General features: G+C 40.8%; 1 protein-coding gene across 1 annotated transcript in view; it reads right to left on the bottom strand.

Annotated features, from left to right (window-relative positions):
- Positions 1–21528, bottom strand: part of MCC (MCC regulator of WNT signaling pathway) — a 533449-nt gene that overhangs the window by 400190 nt on the left and 111731 nt on the right. Inside the window, exon 2 of the mRNA XM_070377172.1 lies at positions 17162–17409. Coding sequence (XP_070233273.1) covers positions 17162–17409 — 248 coding nt within the window. The remainder of the gene's footprint in view (positions 1–17161; positions 17410–21528) is intronic.

The following is a 21528-nucleotide window of genomic DNA, read 5'->3' as shown; positions in this document are numbered from 1 at the left end:
TAATTTCTTCTCTGATCTTTACTTCCTTCCTTTTGCTGACTGTGGGCTTTCTTTGTTCTTCTGTTTATAATTCTTCTAGGTGGTAAGTTAGGTTGTTGGAGATTTTCCTTCTTTCTTGAGGAAGGCTGTATCTTGGTCTTATTTCATTTGGCATAATGTCATCATGGCCCATCCACGTTGCTGCAAATGGTAGGATTTTCTTCTTACTCATGGTTGAACACTATTCCATTGTACACATATACCACATCTTCTTACCCATTCATGTATCAATGGACACTTGGATTGTTTCCATACCTTGACTGTTGTGAATAACACTACAATGAACATGGAAGTGCAGATATCTTTTCAAATTACTGCTTTCATTTTCTTCAGATATATATCCAGAAGTGTGATTTCTGGATCATAAGTTAATTCTATTTTTAATTTTTGGAGGAAACTGTATCCTATTTTTGACAGTGGTTGTACTAATTACATTTCTACCAACAGTGCATAAGTTTCCCTTTTCTTCACATCCTTGTGGACATCTATCCTTGTCTTTGACAATAATCATTCTAACTATCATCATAGGTGATATCTCACTGTAGTTTCAATTTGCATATTTCTGATGATTAGTGACGTTGAGCATTTTTTCATGTGTCTGTTGGTCATCTGTCTGTCTTCCATGGAGAAATTCAAGCCCTCTGCTCATTTTTAAGCAGATTTTTTTTTTTTTTGCTATTAAATTGTATGAATTGCTTATGGATGTGGAATATTAGCTGCTTATCAGCTAATGGTTTGCAAATATTTCACTCTATAGAGTGCCTTTTCATTTTGCCGATCCTTTCTTTGCTGTACAGAAGCTTTTAAGTTTGATGTACTTCTACTTGTTTACTTTTTGTTTTTGTTAGTGTGCTTTTAATGTCATATTCAAAAAATCATTGCCAAGACAACATCAAGTTTTTAAAAATGTTTTCCTCTAGCAGTTTAACAGTTTCAAGTATTACATTTAAGTTTCTAATGTATTTCAAGTTAATTTTTAATGAGTGGTTTAAGTTAGGGGCCTAATTTCGCTCTTTTGCATGTGAATATCCAGTTTTCCCAACACCATTTATCAAAGAGACTGTCATTTCCTCCTTGGCTCCCTTGTCAAATATTAGCTGCCCATATATGTGAGGGTTTATTTCTGACCTCTAGATTCTGTTCTGTTGGTCTATCAGTTCAGTTCAGTCTCTCAGTTGTGTCCAACTCTTTGCGACCCCATGGACTGCAGCATGCCAGGCTTCCCTGTCCATCACCAACTCCCGGAGCTTTTTCAAACTCATGTCCACTGAGTAGGTGATGCCATCCAACCATCTCATCCTCTGTCGTCCCCTTCTCCCCCACCTTCAATTTTTCCCAGCATCAGGGTCTTTTTGAATGAGTCGGTTCTTTGCATCAGGTGGCCAAAGTATTGGAGTTTCAGCTTCACCATCAGTTCTTCCAATGAATATTCAGGACTGATTTCCTTTAGGATGGACTGGTTGGATCTCCTTGTAGTCCAAGGGACTCTCAAGAGTCTTCTCCAACACCACAGGTCAAAAGCATCAATTCTTCAGCACTCAGCTTTCTTTATAGTCCAACTCTCATATCCATATATGACTATTGGAGAAACCATAGCTTTGACTAGATGGACCTTTGTTGGCAAAGTAATGTCCCTGCTTTTTAATATGCTGTCTAGGTTTGTCACAGCTTTTCTTTCAAGGAGCAAGAGTCTTTTAATTTCATGGCTGCAGTCATCATAAGCAGTGATTTTGGAGCCCCCAAAATAACGTCTCTCAGTTTCCATTGTTTCCCCACTTATTTGCCATGAAGTGATGGAATCAGATGCCATGATCTTACTTTCCTAAATGTTGAGTTTTAAGCCAACTTTTTCACTCTCCTCTTTCACTTTCATCAAGAAGCTCTTTAGTTCTTCTGCACTTTCTGCCGTAAGTGTGCTGTCATCTGCATATCTGAGGTTATTGATATTTCTCCTGGCAATCTTGATTCCAGCTTGTGCTTCATCCAGTCCAGCATTTCTCATGATTTACTCGGCATATAAGTTAAATAAGCAGGGTGACAATATACAGCCTTGATGTACACCTTTCCTGATTTGGAACCAGTCTGCTATTCCATGTCCATTTCTAACTGTTGCTTCTTGACCTGCATACAGATTTCTCAGGAGGCAGGTCAGGTTGCTGGTATTCCCATGTCTTTAAGAATTTTCCATAGTTTGTTGTGGTCCACACAGTCAAAGGCTTTGGCATACTCAATAAAGCAGAAGTAGATGTTTTTCTGGAACTGTCTTGCTTTTTCTTATTGGTCTATATGTCTGGTTTTAATGCCACTACCATGCTTTCATTGCTACACCTTTATAACATAGTTTGAAATAAGAAAGTATGATGCCTTTACAGTTCTCTCTCAGGATTGCTTTGGCTATTTGGGGTCTTCTGTGGTTCCATATGAATTTAAAGGTATTTCTATTTCTGTTAAAAATGCCGTTGGGATTTTATAGGGGTTGCAGTGAATTTATAGATGGCTTTAGGTCTTTTGTCTTGCCTCATATTCATAATACTTTCACAAACATCTTAAGGGTAATTCCTTATGTATATCACATATCTACTACTATATAGCAAGCTGTCACAAAACAGTGGCTTCAAATGGTACAGCTTATTGTTTCTTTTGATTCTGGGGTCAATAATTTGGGTTGGGTTCACCTGGGCAGTTTTGTGTCTTATCTTAGGATTAGGATCATTAGCATGACTTAAAGTCATCTGGTAGCTTGACTGGGGCTGGAGAAACTAAGGTGTGCAGACTCATGTATCTGGGGCCTCAGTACTGGTTACTGGTTGGGCCTCTCCATGTGGTCTCTCATCCTTTGTTAGTCTAGCCCAGATTTCCCTTCATGGTTGCAGGGATGTTCCACAGAGGTGAAGCAGGAAGCTGAAAGGCATTTTGAAATCTAGGCTCCAGAACTTGCAGTTTCACTCCTGCCACATTCTGCTGGTCAAAATAAACCACAAAGCCACCCCTTATTCAAGCAGTGGGAGAAAAGAGCTGCAAAATATTGTGGCCATATTTTTCATTCAAGCACAGTAAACCTTTTCCTTTTGTCAATTTAGGAACAAGTGTCATAATGAAGACATCTACTGCTGCTGCTAAGTCGCTTCAGTCGTGTCTGACTCTGTGCGACCCCATGGACTGCAGCCCACCAGGCTTCTCCGTCCATGGGATTCTCCAGGCAAGAACACTGGAGCGGGTTGCCATTTCCTTCTCCAGAAGACATCTACTAGCCACTAGCTAAAATGAACTCAATGTTCTGGTTCCTTTCATTATATCCAGCTTGAGACTGTATCCGCATAATAAGAATATGTTTGAAGGAAAAAATTAATCTTGATAAAACTGATATATCACTCATGACTTGTACTAATTTTTTTTAAAAAATTGCCCAGGTCCAAATATATACGTCTTGTTTCAAAGGAATAGCTATACCTTAAAGAAAAAGACCCAAGCTTTAAAGGATGACAATAAATCAACAAATAGTTACTAAGATTCGGTACTATGAGTACTAGTTTTGCTCACTGATACATTAATTTATTGATCAAACATTCATCTGTTGTCTGGCATGTGTGAGATGCTGTGCTATTTGCCCAGGATACATAATCTAGTAGAGGAGACAGACATATAAATGTACGATTATAACACAGGATGATTCACAATTATAATGATAGACAGACACAGGATATAACAGAAGGGGGCTTCCCTGGTGGCTTAGTGGTAAAGAATCCGCCTGCAATGCAGGAGACATGTAGACATGGGTTTAATCCCTGGGTGGAGAGATCCCTTGGAGAAGGAAACGGCAACCCATACCAGTAATCTTGCCCAGAAAATCCCCCTGACAGAAGAGCCTGCCAGGCTACAGTCCATGGGGTTCCAAAAGTGTTGGACACGAGTGAGCAATTAACAATGTAACAGAAGCACATTTAAAAACCAGAATTCATTAAAAAGATTTTACAATTTGGTTGTGTGAGAAGACACACATGAATCTCCGAGTTGCTAAATATATATGTATACATGTCAGCTTTATGTAGCATTATTAAAGCCTTTTGAGGATTGCAAGAATGCATACTCAAAGAAAAGAAAAAAGGCAAGAGGTACATACAGGACCATGTGGGGGGCATCTGCTCTTTTTGCCTGCCTAGCATCCACTTACTATGCTTATGGTGACAGCACCTTGTTTCCTCACTGCTTTCTTCAACTCTCAGTCCATATGATGTCGACAGAAACAACTCTGCTCCAAACTTACAGGTTGAGTGCATGGTCCAGGCCTGGCCAATCAGACCACTACATTTTTCTTGCCACAGGGAACCAAGAAGACCTAGTGAGATCAATTCCCAGGATTTCTGTGAAGCTGCTGCAGAGAAAAAAATCACTCTTTTCTATCGTAGTTACTCAACAGACTGGGAGTAATCCTGGGGCTGCTGTATGCGGAGGCTCTGTAGGCCCCAACAAGGAGCCTGAGAATAAAGCCATTTCTGAGGGAAAATGGCTGAGACGTGGAGAGAGGCAGACTGATGACATCTGAATCTCTGGATCTACTCATGCTAGATTCAGCCACCTAGACTTCTCCTAAATAGTCACAGTTTCACTCTCTCCCTTCCTTCCTCCCTTTCCCCTTCCTTCCTATCTCCCTCCCGCTCCGTCCCCCCTTCCCCTTTTCCTTCAAAATACTAGTGTTGAGGGTTTGCCACTTGTACTAAAAAGCTCTCATACAGTACAGAAGGAACAAAACTGAAAAAGTAGGCTTGAGGAGAATGTTCAATAAGAAGATTAGTACAACTGAAGCTAAGTGTCCATGTGAAGAGGTAATGGGGAACAAGAGGGACTTAGGATGAACCCCCTGGATGGTAAGGAGTCTCGAGATCCTAGAGAGTTCAGAGTCTCTTAGGTTGACAAAAGAGAACCAGTGCACTTTTACCATAACCACATATTTAAAGTATTTGGAAGTCATAGTAGCATCAACCAGAATCAGACAAAAGGAACTGTCTGGAGAAAATTGCCAGTAATTCAGAGGATGTGAAAGAGGACCCAGATGTGGACCATGGCAGTCCCAACCTGGGAAGTATGAACAGATGAATCAGTTGGAATTGGGAACTACTCAAGACCAGGAAGGACAATGATTAATAAAAATGGATACACCTGGACTAAGTTAATCAGGAACTGAATCTACCCAAACAGTTTAAAAACAGTCAATGTACAGTCAGTGTTGGCAGTATGCTTAGTGTGCAACAGAAGAACGGAACACAGTATCTATCACTTAAAGACCTCAGAGGCCTTGAGGAGTAGAATAAACTAAACAAACATATTGTTTGCCCTATCCTATAGGGCTTAGAGTATGTAAAAAGCCACCAGTACCACCAACAAAAAAATAAACTTCCTGAAACCTTCAACTGGGCTAAAAACTGCTGTGACTAGTCTGCTGTTACACTGGCTGGGCAGTATTTTTAACAATGAATCACTCTCAGAAGTGTTAAGTCACTCCGTGGTAATTATTAATTTCTCATTCAGAATGCATAGAGGGCTGAAGTCAAGTGTTCTTAATTTACCAGCAGAACACTACATACTAGTGTCAGTTCAACTGAATTGGAAAATGCACTCTTTTCTTACTTAATTTAACCTGTTTTAAGAGTTTAGAAAAATACTTATACACACAGACAAAACCCCAACAATATTTAAGAGTAACATTCATTCTGAAAAAATTAGGCTGTTTCAAGACTAAGACAGGTTTTGTGCATAAAAGGAAGAAACTCAACCAGAATTCAGGGGGTTACTTGTTTCTTTAAACGTGCCAAGGAATCAAGGTATATCCTTACATTTCCTACCTCAGATCTGTGGGGTTTGGAGTCCTCCCTGTCTGAACTATATATTCTTTGATCTAACTTTTTACTTTGACTCCCCATTAAGGAAAATTCTTGCTATCAGTTCCTCCGAGAAACTTTAGTACTTTCTATGTTCCTTTGGAACCACAGGGGCACTATCAGAGCAGTAATGAAGCTGACACGTCAGGTGGGAATATATTTCAAGGAAAGGCCAATAACACGTCTTTGAAGATACAGGTTATTGGAAACTTTGCCCAGTGTTCTAATCTTAGCATAAATTAAATTTACTTGCATTAATTAGCAGGTTTTAATGTCTGCTGACTTTCAATGTTTTAAATCCATTGAGATTTAATTCAAATAAGTTCCTGGGCTCTCTGAGACCTGACTAAAGGAAGAAAAACAAGTGCCCCTAAAGATCTGAAGAGCATAGACTTGTAACAACCTCATTAGGCAAGCTTGCAGGCTTATACCAGCTCTCCTCAGGCAATTCAGCAGTTTGTTTTTTTTTAGTGGTCATCACCCTGAAGCAGTACCTTTTTCACATAATCCACACAGTTGACAGGAATATGTGGAAATCATGTTTAAAGTTCACAGCTTAGTTGAAGTAAAAAGCTGTTTGTTTATTTAAAAGGGCACGTTTGAATTAAGGCTCTGTTGGAATTGCTAACATACAAAAATACCTAACGCTGGCAATTTTTAAAAACTCCAAAGTCTCCCCTCATCACACAGAAAATTTTAAGTCAGAATTTCTATGTGTGATTTAAATTTGTCAAATTTTAAGATGAAAAAAATTTTAAATTAAAATTACAAATAGTTATAATGAATCTAGATTATTAGTTTTCCAGCGGGAAATTAGGCAGCATATACAAAACCTTGTAACTATTTGGCATAAGGTATGCTGTCACTTTGCTGCCAGAGAGATGGGTTTCTCTAACGGGCCTTTTCCATAGATCTTTCCTCAAGACCTTGGGGACCATGTGCCTGCAATAGTTGGGAATGGCCTCTAGATGGCAGTGTTCTTTTCACTTAGCTTCTTGGTTGTGAAGACCAAGTTTTTAAGCAAAAGTTGCAGGAGACACAAAGGATTATCTCTTTCAGTAAGTCAAGTCTTAGTGTTCTCAACTCCTTAGTACCTCTCTTGTTGTTCAGTTGCTCAGTCATGTCCCACTCTTTGCCACCTCATGAACCACACAGCACGCCAGGCTTCCCTGACCTTCACCATCTCCCAGAGCTTGCTCAAATTCATGCCCACTGAGTCAGTTATGCCATCCAACCTTCTTGTCCTCTACCGTTTCTTCTCCTCCTGCCTTCAGTCTTTCCCAGCATCTGTTTTTTTTCCAGTGAGTTGGCTCTTCACGTCAGGTGGCCAAAGTATTGGAGTTACAGCATTAGTCCTTCCAATGAATATTCAAGGTTGATTTCCTTTAGGACAGACTGGTTGGATCTCCTTGCAGTCCAAGGGACTCGCAAGAGTCTTCTTCAACACCACAGTTCAAAAGCATTAATTCTTTGGCACTCAGCCGTCTTTATGGTCCAGTACCTCTGTGACTTAGAGAAAATCACTTAACTTCTCTGAGCATTAGTGTCCTTCTCTATATAAGGAGGATTGTATTCTAAACTTGGAATGTAGCCACATGGATTAAAGATGATAATAATAATTAAAGTAATGCTATTATTTATTGAGAAGCTAACATGAATAGCCACCATGAATCCCAGGGACAGGGGAGCCTGGTGGGCTGCCGTCTATGGGGTCACACAGAGTCGGACACGACTGAAGCGACTTAGCAGTAGCAGTAGTAGGAACTTTACAAGTGATGTTTCACTAAGGTCTTCCAAACAATGCAAGTATTATTACTGTACCTTTAGAGATAAGAAAAGTGATGCTCAGAATAATCAGGAACGTGGCCTAAGTCCCACATCAACTGAGTGGTGAAGTGGATTTATCATTCTAGCATATAATAAATGTTCCTAGAAAACTGCCTTGTGCATAGTAAATTCTGGTAATTTTTAACCATTTTTATTATTCTTGTTGCAATAACTATTAAATTTTACATAACTGGTGGTTTCAAGACATAAAAGTTTGAAATAATATGACTTAATATAGATACAAAAATCTATTATCCTAGCTGATCAGATATCATTTTTCCCCAAAGTATATTTGAGAAAGGCCAAAAGGAAGATTTGTAAATAAAAGCTTAACATCGATTAAATGTGAAGAATGCTGTGTATTTTGTTCTTCTCTTGTAGATTCACAAGAAATATTAACACATTAAAGACTCTGAGATGTCTCACAGTGAAGAACACTACTCATCTAATTTAGCCCAAACTTTTCAAATGTACTTGCTTAAGAAATTCTTTCTTCACATAAAATTTATGAGCATCTCTTGTAATTAGTGTTCTGAGAAAAACGTGGGAAAAAAATGAATCTATCAAAATTCCTCTTCCAAGTCAAGCATGTAATGTTTTGACAGGTTTTCTTTTTCTGCTAACTCGATTCCCCGCTGTGGACGTGCTGTGAAATGTCAGGGCTGCCAATAAAATCTTTCTGACACTCAACTGTTAAATCTAAGTTTTTCTCAGGCTCTTCTCACAACAGCACTGACATTTTTTCTACTTCTCTTCACAGTGTACTCACAGGTAAAATGTAAACACTTTGCTGAAACTCCTGCTCATAGTCTTTCTTAGATCCCCTTAAGGACCTTGTCTTCTGCATCATTCAATGATCTCTAAAGTTTCACTGACTAATTTAAACTTCATTGCTACTTAATTTGTTATATGGTTATCACTCCACAATCAAGACTGGAATCAAGATTGCTGGGAGAAATATCAATAACCTCCGATATGCAGATGACACCACCCTTATGGCAGAAAGTGAAGAGGAACTAAAAAGCCTCTTGATGAAAGTGAAAGAGGAGAGTGAAAAAGTTGGCTTAAAGCTCAACATTCAGAAAACGAAGATCATGGCATGTGGTCCCATCATTTCATGGGAAATAGATGGGGAAACAGTGGAAACAGTGTCAGATTTTATTTTTGGGGGCTCCAAAATCACTGCAGATGGTGACTGCAGCCATGAAATCAAAAGACGCTTACTCCTTGGAAGGAAAGTTATGACCAACCTAGATAGCATATTCAAAAGCAGAGACATTACTTTGCCAACAAAGGTCCGTCTAGTCAAGGCTATGGTTTTTCCTGTGGTCATGTATGGATGTGAGAGTTGGACTGTGAAGAAAGCTAAGCACCGAAAAATTGATGCTTTTGAACTGTGGTGTTGGAGAAGACTCTTGAGAGTCCCTTGGACTGCAAGGAGATCCAACCAGTCCATTCTGAAGGAGATCAGCCCTGGGATTTCTTTGGAAGGGATGATGCTAAAGCTGAAACTCCAGTACTTTGGCCACCTCATGCGAAGAGTTGACTCATTGGAAAAGTCTCTGATGCTGGGAGGGATTGGGGGCAGGAGGAGAAGGGGACGACAGAGGATGAGATGGCTGGATGGCATCACTGACTTGATGGATGTGAGTCTGAGTGAACTCCGGGAGTTGGTGATGGACAGGGAGGCCTGGCGTGCTGCAGTTCATGGGGTCGCGAAGAGTCGGACACGACTGAGCAACTGAACTGAACTATCACTCCACAATTAAATTGTAAGTTGCTTAGTGTCTGGAACTACGCATTGCACTTCTATGAAGCCCTGAAACAGCATGAACACAGTGAATTGCTCATTCATTCACTCAAATATGCACTGAGCATGTCCCATGGGCCAAGTACTGACTAAGTGTTAGTTGCTTAGTCATGTCCAACTCTTTGCAACCTTATGGACTATAGCCTGCCAGGCTCCTCTGTCCATGGAATTCTCCAGGCAAGAATACTGAAGTGGGTTGCCATTCCCTTATCTGGGGCATCTTTCTTGCCCAGAGATTGAACCCAGGTCTCCCACGTTGCAGGCATATTGTTTACCATCTAAGCAGGGGTTTAGCAGGACCCCAGCAAGGCCGTAAGTATTCTAGTGGAGCTTTTATTGCACTGGAGGAGACAGATAAATAGTGTTTAAATAAGCACATAAAATGATGTCAGATAAGAATCAGTGGTACGATGCATAAGGGCATGTGGAAGAGTATATGAGAAGTCACATTAGCTTGGAAAGGCCTCTCTAAAGAGGGAATATTTAAGCTGAAATCTGAATAACAGGAAAGAGCCAGCTATGCAAAGAGAAGGTTAAAAAGAATAATGTTCTAGATGAGCAGAAAAAGTGAGAGCAAAGACCGGAGGTTGGCTAAATTTGCTAAGTTAGGGGAATAGCAGGAAGGCCAGTGTGGGCAGAGCCTGCATAAGAAGTCAGAGTAATCACTGTAAGATCGGGTTAGAGTGGTGGACACAGGCTAGAATGTGGTGAGTAATTTGGACTTTAAGTCCTATGGAAGCCATGGGGCACTGAAGACACAGGAATGACTTAAGCATATTTTTATAATGTTAAACCATTCTGAGAGGAGAACTATACAAAAACAGTCTTCATAACCTGGATAGCCACACTGGTATGGTCACTCACCCAGAGCCAGACATCCTGGAGTGTGAAGTCAAGTGGGCCTTAGGAAGCATTACTATGAACAAAGCTAGTGCAGGTGATGAAATTCCAGCTGAGCTATTTCAAATCCTAAAAGATGATGCTGTGAAAGTGCTGAACTCAATATGCTAGCAAATTTGGAAAACTCAGCATTGGCTACAGGACTGGAAAGGGTCAGTTTTCATTCCAATCCCAAAGAAGGACAATGCCAAAGAATGTTCAAACTACCACACAACTGTACTCATTTCACATGCTATCAAAGTGATTCTCAAAATCCTTCAAGCTAGGCTTCAACAGTATGTGAACTGAGAACTTCCAGACAATACAAGCTCGATTTAGAAAAGGTGAGGAACCAGAGATCAAATTGCCAACAACCACTGGATCACAGAAAAAGCAAGGGAATTCCAGAAAAACATCCATTTCTGCTTCATTGACTACACCAAAGCCTTTGACTGTGTAGACCACAATACACTGTGGAAAATCTTAAAGATTTTGGTAATACCAGACCACCTTACTTGCCTTCTGAGAAACGTGTATGCAGATTAAGAAACAACAGTTATAACCAGAGATGGAACAATGGACTGGTTCAAAATTGGGAAAGGAGTTCGTCAAGGCTGTACATTGTCACCCTACTTATTTAACTTCTATGCAGAGTACATCATGTGAAATGCCAGGCTGGATGAAGCACAAGTTGGAATCAAGATTGCTGGAACAAATATTAACAACCTCAGATATGCAGATTATACAACTCTAATGGCAGAAAGTGAAGAGGAACGAAATAGCTTCTTGATGAGGGTGAAAGAGGAGGGTTCAAAAGTTGGCATGAAACGCAACATTCAAAAAACAAAGATCAAGGCTTCTAATCCTACCACTTTGTGGAAAATAGATGGGGAAAAAGTGGAAACAGAGACAGATTTTATTTTCGTGGGCTCCACCATCACTGTGGACAGTGACTGCAGCCATGAAATTAAAAGACGCTTGCTCCTTGGAAGAAAAGCTATGGCAACCCTAGACAGCATATTAAAAAGCAGAGACATCACTTTGTTGACAATGGTTCATATAGTCAAAGTTATGGTTTTTTCCCAGTAGTCATGTTCGGATGTGAGAGTTGGACCATAAAGAAGGCTGAATGCTGAAGAATTGATGCTTTCGAATTGTGGTGTTGGAAAAGACCATTAAGAATCCCTTGGACAGCAAGGAGATTCAACCAGTCAATCCTAAAGGAAATAAACCCTGAATATTCACTGGAAGGACTGAGGCTGAAGCTGAAGCACCATTACTCTGGCCACCTGATGTGAAGAGCTGATTCATTGGGAAAGATTCTGACACTGGGAAAGATTGAAGGCAAGAGGAGAAGGGGGCAACAGAGGATGAGATGGTTGGATGGCATCACCCACTCAATGGACATGAGTTTGAGCAAACTCCAGGAGATAGTGAAGGACAAGGAAGCCTGGCATGCTGCAGTCCATAGGGTCACAAAGAGTAGGACATGACTGAGCAACTGAACAACAACAAGGGAGGTATAAGAGAGGCCAGTTGGTTCCTTTATTTATTTTTTTAAAAATATTTATTAATGTATTTGCCTGCATCGAGTCTTAGTTGTAGCACACAAGCTTCTCTCTTGCTGTGGCATGCAGGCTCAGCTGCCCCGCAGCATGTAGAACCTTAGTTCTGTGACCAGGGACCAAACCTGCATCCCCTGCATTGGAAGGTGGACTCATAACCATTAGACCACCAAGGAAGTCCCAAAAAGCTCTTTCAGCAACCAAGGCAAGACATGATGGTGACTTAGAAAAGGGTGGTAGCAGGAGAGACAAGTATGTGGACAGACTAGGGAAGTACTTGAGACAAGGAGTCTTGCTGGCTTGAGCAAAGTAATGGATGGTGATATTTCCTGCTTGGGGCTATGTGGGAAACAAATGACTCAAGGGTAAGGAAAGGAAGGGAATCACAAATCCTTTTTGACCATGTTAAGGTTGAGTGGTCTATAAGATATCTGCTGCTGCTAAGTCGCTTCAGTTGTGTCTGACTCTGTGCGACCCCATAGACGGCAGCCCACCAAGCTCCCCCGTCCCTGGGATTCTCCAGGCAAGAGTATTGGAGTGGGTTGCCATTTCCTTTTCCAATTCATGAAAGTGAAAAGTGAAAGTGAAGTCGCTGAGTCTTGTCCGACCCTCAGCAACCCCATGGACTGCAGCCTTCCAGGCTCCTCCGTCCATGGGATTTTCCAGGCAAGAGTACTGGAGTGGGGTGCCATTGCCTAGGAAATGTCAATTTTACCTGATTCTGAAGCTCAAGAGAAAGGGCATATATTTGAGTCACTGGCAAAAAAACAGTATTTAAAATCATGAGACCATAATGAGGTCACCTAGGGAGAAAATGTAATCCCAAGGTGCCTCAAAATTTGGAAGTGCTCCAGGAGAAGAGGAGTCTAAAAAAGAAAGGAAGACAGAGAGAGAGAGAAAAGGAAGCCAAAATGGTAGGCAGAAACCCAGGAGAATGTTGTGTAGAGAAGTCCAAGAAAATAAAGTACAACTGAATGAAGAAGGAGTCAGCTGAGCCAATGCCAAAGATGAGGACAGAGGAGAACCACGGGGTCGGTCACCACAGAGGCAGTAAGAGCAGGGTCAGTGCAGTGTGATGACTGGAGCTGGGAAGAGGGGGCTGAAGGAAGGAGAGGTGAGGACTGACAAGCATTCACAGAGACAAACACTTTAAAAACCTTAGCTGTGAAACGGAGCACAGAAGTGGGGCAGCAGTTTAGAAGGGACATGCAGTCAAGAAAGGGCTTCTCCCTGACCCTGAGACAGGAGATACTAGAGTTTATCTATATAGAATCAGAAGGAAGGATTGATAATATAGAAAAGAGAGAGACTAACTAAACACATATATCTTTATTTAATTATTATAGATTTTAAAATATATTTGATTCACACTAGACTGAATAGGAAGTTGTTTTCCAACATGAGTATAATCCCGGCAATCTCCAGGAAATAAAATTGAGTGGCAATAATAATAACAATGTTAATGTAACTTGCATTGAGAGCTTGTAGCTTATCTTGCTGGGCCAGGCATCATTTCACATGCTGTCCATATACATTGGCTTCTTTATTCCTCCAAATGACAATGATTCTTCTCATGTTACACTTAATGAGGAAACTGAGATATGCAGAGACTAAGTGACGTTTAGAGTTGTGTAAGCAGTAAGGGATAGAACCAGGTGGTGGTGGTGGTGGTGGTGGTGGTGGTGGTGGTGTAGTCACTAAGTCGTGTCCAACTCTTGCGATACCAATGGACTATAGCCCTCCAGATTCCTCTGTCCATGGGATTCTCCAGGCAAGGATACTGGAGCGGGGTGCCATTGCCTTCTCCGAAATAATCTACCTATGAAGCCTTAACTACCAGGATAAACTGGTAAATGGTATGTTGGTGTTTCCTCAGTTCATGATGTATTTTATGGTTCACCTCCTTTCAGTTACCTCTTCTTTCTCTCAAGGTATGTGGTTATAATAAATGGTTAAAAGGAATTGTTTTTCAATTCTTTCTTTGATTGAGGCAATCTTATGTGATAGTCAAACCAATTAGATGTGGGCAGCAATTCCATCGAAACTATTCCTTTCAAGGTATTTTATAAACACTTGCCACACAATAAAATACAATTTTCAACAGTGAGTATATATTTTTTCCATACAAGTATTTCTTCTATAAACACATTTGATACACATTTATATACTACTTTAATAGCCAAATTGTATTCAATTGTTGAGACATATCACCATTTACTTAACCTTTCAAATATATACATATATGTGTGCTTATGTACTTAGAGAAGTTCAAGTTCTTGGCAGAAAAATAGAAAATACAGCTTAGCAAAAAGAATTCCCTCCATCCTTTCATTTAATAAATATTACTGAGTGTCCATTTTACATCATGCAGCCATTATAAATCATGCTTTCTAATGCTGTTTAAAAGCATGAGGAAAATGAAGAGGGAAAACTGCAAGATACAAAACTATATGGAAAGCATGTGAAAAAATAAGTAAAAAACAAATAAATCACACAACCACATACCACATGAGAGAGAGGCAGAAATGTAAGCAGTAGTTATTATTTCCAGGTGGTGAGATATTAAGGATAATTTTTGTTTTCTCCAGTTTGCCTTTCCCCCTTATTTTCTATAATGAACATACATTACTTTAACACTCAGAAAAAAATTTTAGTTCAAAAGTTAAATATTTCTACATATTGCACTGAGAGCACATGCATTATCAGATATCTAACTTGCAGTTAAAATGGAATCCATTAAGATAGCAAGGTATAGAGGATAGGAGGACATTTTTATTATTTCAATTACTCAATAATAAGGCTCCCAATCATTCCACTGCCTGGAACACTGTTCAGAGTGTGCATATTTCTGTGTGTGTGTGTGCACGCAATACATGCACACATGTGTGTTTTTTGTGGCAGTACAGAATCATCCAAGATAATTAGTATATATTTAACAAATGATAGACAATTAACATGGAGCTTCACTTCTTGCCACTAGGTCTACTGAACGGAGAAAGAAACAGAGAAGGAGATCCAGGAGACATTTCCAAAGGAAAAAAGTCCCCTAAACTATAGGTAAAAAATTTTTCCTATATCCCTTGGTTCAGGCTATCTCTTTAAGATGCACTTTTTTCTTTCTTTCCTTTAAAAAAATATTTACTTCTTTGGCTGTGCTGAGTCCTAGTTGCTGCATGCAGGATCTTTAATGGCCACATGTGAACTCTTGGTTGCAGCATATGGGATCTAATTCCCCGACCAGGGATTGAACACGGGCCCCCTGCGTTGGGAGTGTGGAATCTTAGCCACTGGACCAACGGGGAAGTCCCTAAAATGCAATTTTTTTCTTTTAAACTTCTTATTCTGAAAATTTTCAAATATACTAAAAATATGTACATGAGTTCTCAAAAATAGGTACAATAAACCCCATGATTCCATCACTAATCTTCAATAATTATCAACATTTTTCAGAATTTCTTTCTACTTGCTTATCTTATGTCAACTAAAAAAGATGTACAACTTGAGGGCTGTGAGGTAAGTTTTATTTGGGGCACAGTGAGGACTGCAGCCTGGGAGGCAGCATCTGAGATAGCTCTGAGAGACTGCTCCAAAGCGGCAGTGGGGGAAAGTCAATATATAAGGTTTTGGTGAAGGGGGAGTTCAATACCATGCAGCATTCATTTTACAAAAGATTTCTTGTTAGTTATGAGGATCTGATGTCACCACGAAGGGATTTAGTACTTCTCCAGATATGAGGAGATGCAAGGATTGAGTCATAAAATCTGTTCCTAAAAACATCCAACTATCTAAAGACCTGTCCCATGAGATTCCCTGGAGCACAGAGTACCTCACTCCACCCTGAACTCCCTCAGGGATTGTTTTAGGTCAACAGCTAGAGCAGCATAGGGTTCAAATTCCATAGAGGCAGATGGCAAATGCCTTTGTTGTTCAGTCATTGGCAATGCTCTTGGTAAATGCCAAACAATAATACTTATGAACAGGAAAACTAAGCTTGTAGAAATATTTTTAAACACAAATCAAAAAAGAAATAGTTAAAAACTTCATTATGCAGACCTGAAAAGCTTTCCAATGTCTGCTGATGCAATTACCACCTTTCCCATCCAGTTTGCCCTTCCTCCTCAATAGTTATGTGAGTGTATTATTACAGGTGGGAAATGGAAGAACTAAAATAAAGTGAGCAGTAAACCAAGAACTGGGAAGCCATAGGACAGAAGTGGGCTTCCCCAGTGGCTCAGTGATTAGAACTCACCAGCCAATGCAGGAGACTCGGGTTCTATCCCTGGGTCAGGAATATTACTTGGGGGAGGAAATGGCAACCCACTCCAGTATGCCTGCCTGGGAAACCCCATGGACAGAAAGAACAGCCTGGCAGGCAAGAGTCAACACGACTTGGCAACTGACCACCACCAACAAGAGGACAGAACCGTAACGGGAGGAAAAGGGGCAAGGCACAACTTTTGAAAGAAGGTCACAGCCCGAGGACACAACATAAACCAAATCAAATGGGACCAAGATGGCAGACAAGACTAGACCTTGATCCTCAATCAGTTAGTGAAATGACACACCCAGAGGCACCATGACAGTTCCAAGGCACTGTCCAAAGACCAAGGAGTGGGCAGTGGCCCAACTCCTGGAAATCTCCACCCCTTCTCCAAAACAGACAGAATAATCCTCCCACTCATTAGGATATGAAATGACCCAGCCTATAGAAACTAACTATGCCACATTTCAGGGCCCCTGCACTCATCCTCTGCCACGGCCCACACTCTGTGGAGTGTGCTTCTCTCTGAATCTGAATAAATCCATTTCTTACTTATCACTTTGTCGCTCACTGAATTCTTTCTGAGATGAGACATCAAGAACCTGAGCTTCATTAGGTCCTGAAACCAGGTACCCTGGGTTTTGGCTGGGTTCAAATCCCAGCCATGTGGGTTTGAGTCCCAAACAGGATTCTGGCTGGGTTTGAGTTCTAGCACATGTGTTCAAGTCCCGAGCTGAGATACACAGTTTCAGAACTGGAAGATTAGCAAGTTATCACCCTGGGCAAGTGTGGCTGAGGAGACGGCCTGGGGACAAGCCATCCACAGGCTGGGCAGCCCTGTCTCCTGAAGGTCACAACACAGGGCTAAAGGTGCACTAGCAAACTGTCACTGGGTTGTACCTACCCAGACTGTTGTCACTGCTCGTGGGCCAGGAGGCAATTCTGTCCCTCAGCCTCTTCTTTTTCCAGGAGTTGTCTGACTTCTCAGAAAGGCCTATTTCCTCCTTCCTGATTTCTCTGATGAGCTGCATGCGGCACCGTGTAAAATCCTGAAGGGAAATCTTCCCATTTTCATCAGCGCCCAGTTGGTTCATGATCTCTGCCACAGACTCTTCCATATTCAATTGGCGACAGACCATCAACAAGTCATTTCTACAGAAGGGGGTTGAACAGAACAGCTTGTTAGGAGAGACATTTGAGCTAGAGAAAATAGTTAATGAAAAAAAAAAGAGTATTTCTTGAACATATCCACACGTAGGAAACCTATGTCCACCTTTCTCATTGCTTCTGGGAAAGTGTGCAAAAAGATCTGTTTCACCTGGGTTATTCTAGACGAGAACTCTATTATTATTTGGAAGAGAGAGGTAACTTTAAATCTTTGTTCTCTTTTTTCTTCCCTGTGTCCATATCCTTTCCTCTCTGTCTTTCTTTTGAAATTGACAAAGCACCTTAGTTAGCACTAATCTCACCATAATATAAACTTTCAGAACACAGGAAAGATACTGTTGTCACTCCTCAGAGTTGAAAATCTAGACAACTTTTAAAAGGAACACCAAAGACTTTAATGAGCTTGATTTTCAGTTTTCTGGACCAATCAGCTAATTTTACTACTTTAAAATGTTATTTAAGCTCGACTTTCATGACTCAGTTCAGTTCAGTTGCTTAGTCGTGTCCAACTCTTTGCGACCCCATGGACTGCAGCACGCCAGGCCTCCCTGTCCATCACCAACTCCTGGAGTTTACTCAAACTCATGTCCATTGAGTCGGTGATGCCATCCAACCGTCTCATCCTCTGTTGTCCCCTTCTCCTCCTGCCTTCAATCTTTTCCAGCATCAGGGTCTTTTCCAATGAGTCAGTTCTTCGCATCAGGTGGTCAAAGCATTGGAGTTTCAGCTTCAACATCAGTCCTTCCAATGAACATTTAGGACTGATTTCCTTTAGGATGGACTGGTTCGATCTCCTTGTAGTCCAAGGGACTCTCATGACTCAGTGCTCCCCATCTTTGTTTTTTTTCTGATTTTCCTTGGGTATTTTCTACCTTCCCTTTAGCAATTTGCAAACCTTAAGCCTTAAAGCAGGGATCAAACTCCCAAATGTCTTCCAAGTCTAGGACATAATATAAATGGGTAAAGTGGGTGGTAAAGGACAGGGAAGCCTGGTGTTCTGCAGTCCACGGGGTTGCAAATAGTTGAACACGACTGAGCAACTGAACAACAAAAATGGGTGGATCTAAGACAAGAGGAGCTGATGGAATCTGTGGCTGGACTAGGGAAGTACATCCAGCATATAGGTTTTCAAGTTGAAGAAAGAGAAAGGAAAGGAAAAGAATAAAAAAGGAACAAGAATAGCACTATGCTGGCCAAGAACATTTATCTGGAGGAAATCATTTGACTCTGGACATAAAAGTCTTGCTCTCTTCTTTCCTTCTAAACTCTTTGGGAAAATACTTTGTTCAGATTGCTCCAACTCTAAGACTCACTAAAAATCAGAGGATTATGAATTTATTAATTAGCTTCTTTAGCTGATCACATTGCTCCCATATGCCATCCCATTTTCATGTTTCATAAAGAATTTTGACACACAACTACAAGTTTTATTTTGTTTGTATGTCTGAGTATACACACACACACACACACACACACACACACTCACATACAGATATGGAAGGAAGTATGGTAGATTAAATTATTAGTCCTAAATTTTCATTTTCTGCTATAACTATTACACATCTGTACCCTTGCCTTGGTCTTGGAGTTAGGGACACTCATGGTAGGTGTGTTCTTCCCCATCCTTTAAATTTCAGACTTGACATCCAACCTAGCCTCTGAGATGTATGTGTTTATCCAGTTAATCACCAATTGGGTTTGTCCTCTTTTGCTTCTGCCATCATTAAGACAAAAACAAACCATAGTAGGTATTAACCCTCTAGCCTGGGCCCCAAAATAAGCCACCTCAGTTGATCTGCAGACCCATAGCATAAGAATCATTTTCAGCTGACCCAAAGATATGTTGTGATCAAGAATAAATTTTATTGTTTATGCCAGTGAGATTCTGTGATTGTTCCCCAGCAATAGCTGGGTGTGTGGGCACGACTGAGCAACTGAGCACACACAGAACATACTACACTGCTTTCATAAATTGCCATGTCATTTTTTAGGCTTTAAAAATGAGGATAATAATAGCATCTAGCTCTTAGGATTGTTTTGGGGATAAATGAGATAATGCGTGTAAACCAGTTAACTCCTGGCACAATAAATAATAAAAAATAGCCACCATTATGATTATAATTATTGATCATAAATCTTTAACAATGCCGCAGTTTCACAATTAAGTCTCTAGTAATTAAGCACAAACTGCTCAGGGGAAAAACAATACTTACTGAACTGAACTGACTCCCTCACTAAGTGGAGTGATCTGTCTGCAGAGGCTCGCTTCCTCCCTGCCTGTGGCCCACTTACACTTGGGCACCCTGGTGAGAAACCCAAGTCTGGCCAAGCTTGAGAAGCCCCATTCCACAAAAAGCCGCTCCAAAAGGGATCTGTGTTCTAGAAATGTCAACTCAGAGAAGAATGTGTAATACTGCATTTTAATTGAAAAAGGGTGGGCTATTGAGAGACTGACATAAAAGATTAAAAGCAAAATACAGTACATTCAACTAAATTAAGTCAAAATGTAATCTTTAAACAGTAGTGCTAGTTTCTAAAAAGGAAATGACAGCTAAAGTTTCTCAGTACAGAAATACAGAACTAGCAATGACAGCTAACAAATCTATAGGGGGAAATGCTATTGCTTCCATTTTACAGGTGATGCGAAGGCAGAAAGAATCCCGGAGCTATGTGTGGCAGAGCCAGGAATCCAAATCAAATCAAAGCCCTTGCTCTTTCCATTCTACCAAACATTGCCTGGATGTCAGTGATACTTAAACTTTCATCTTTGAACACAAACAAGGACAGCAATAATAAAGCAGCTCAGTAATCAACAGTTGTTAATTAACAGGTCAGTTCAGTTCAGTCGTTCAGTTGTGTCCGACTCTTTGCAACCCCATGAATTGCAGCATGCCAGGCCTCCCTGTCCATCACCAACTCCCAGAGTTCACTCAAACCCATGTCCATTGAGTCGGTGATGCCATCTAACCATCTCATCCTCTGTCGTCCCCTTCTCCTCCTGCCCTCAATCTTTCCCAGAATCAGGGTCTTTTCAAATAAGTCAGCTCTTCTCAACAGGTGGCCAAAGTATTGGAGTTTCACCTTCAGCATCAGTCCTTCCAAAGAACACCCAGGACTGATCTCCTTTAGAATGGACTGGTTGCATCTCCTTGCAGTCCAAGGAACTCTCAAGAGTCTTCTCCAACACCACAGTTCAAAAGTTTCAATTCTTTGGCGCTCAGCTTTCTTCACAGTCCAACTTTCACATCCATACAGGACCACTGGAAAAACCATAGCCTTGACTAGACGGACCTGTGTTGGCAAAGTAATGCCTCTGCTTTTGAATATGCTATCTAGGTTGGTCATAACTTTCCTTCCTAGGAGTAAGTGTCTTTTAATTTCATGGCTGCAATCACCATCTGCAGTGATTTTGGTGCCCCCAAAATAAAGTCTGATACTGTTTCCCCATCTATTTCCCATGAAGTGATGGGACCAAATGCTATGATCTTTGTTTTCTGAATGTTGAGCTTTAAGCCAACTTTTTCACTCTCCTCTTTCACTTTCATCAAGAGGCTTTTTAGTTCCTCTTCACTTCTGCCATAAGGGTGGTGTCATCTGCATATCTGAGGTTATTGATATTTCTCCCGGCAATCTTGATTCTAGCTTGTGCTTCTTCCAGCCCAGCATTTCTCATGATATACTCTGCATATAAGTTAAATAAGCAGGGTGACAATATACAGCCTTGATGTACTCCTTTTCCCATTTGGAACCAGTCTGTTGTTCCATGTCCAGTTCTAACTGTTGCTTCCTGACCTCTCTCAAACAGCTGGAAATAAATGACACGCCCCTGTGATCATGCCCCTTTGCATTAAATTCTTTGCCATTCCTCCCATCAACAAGTAGTAGCTATTTCCCAGACCTTGAAGTGGGCTGGCCTTGTGACTTTCTTCTACTAGTGGAGCGTGGCAGAAATAACTTTCTGGGATCCAAGAACACAGGCCTTATGATGCCTTATAGTTTCCACTTGAAAGTCCAAATCCTTTCAACTTCATGCTGTCCTTGTTGCCCACTCAACAACACAAGTGGTCTCTTCCTTCTGCTAGCATTTAGCACCTGTATCATTTA

This window comes from Bos mutus, chromosome 10 (assembly GCF_027580195.1).
Source record: "Bos mutus isolate GX-2022 chromosome 10, NWIPB_WYAK_1.1, whole genome shotgun sequence".
Classification (NCBI taxonomy): domain Eukaryota; kingdom Metazoa; phylum Chordata; class Mammalia; order Artiodactyla; family Bovidae; genus Bos; species Bos mutus.
Note: the sequence above shows the minus strand (reverse complement) of the source record. Positions and strands in the feature narration are given on the sequence as shown.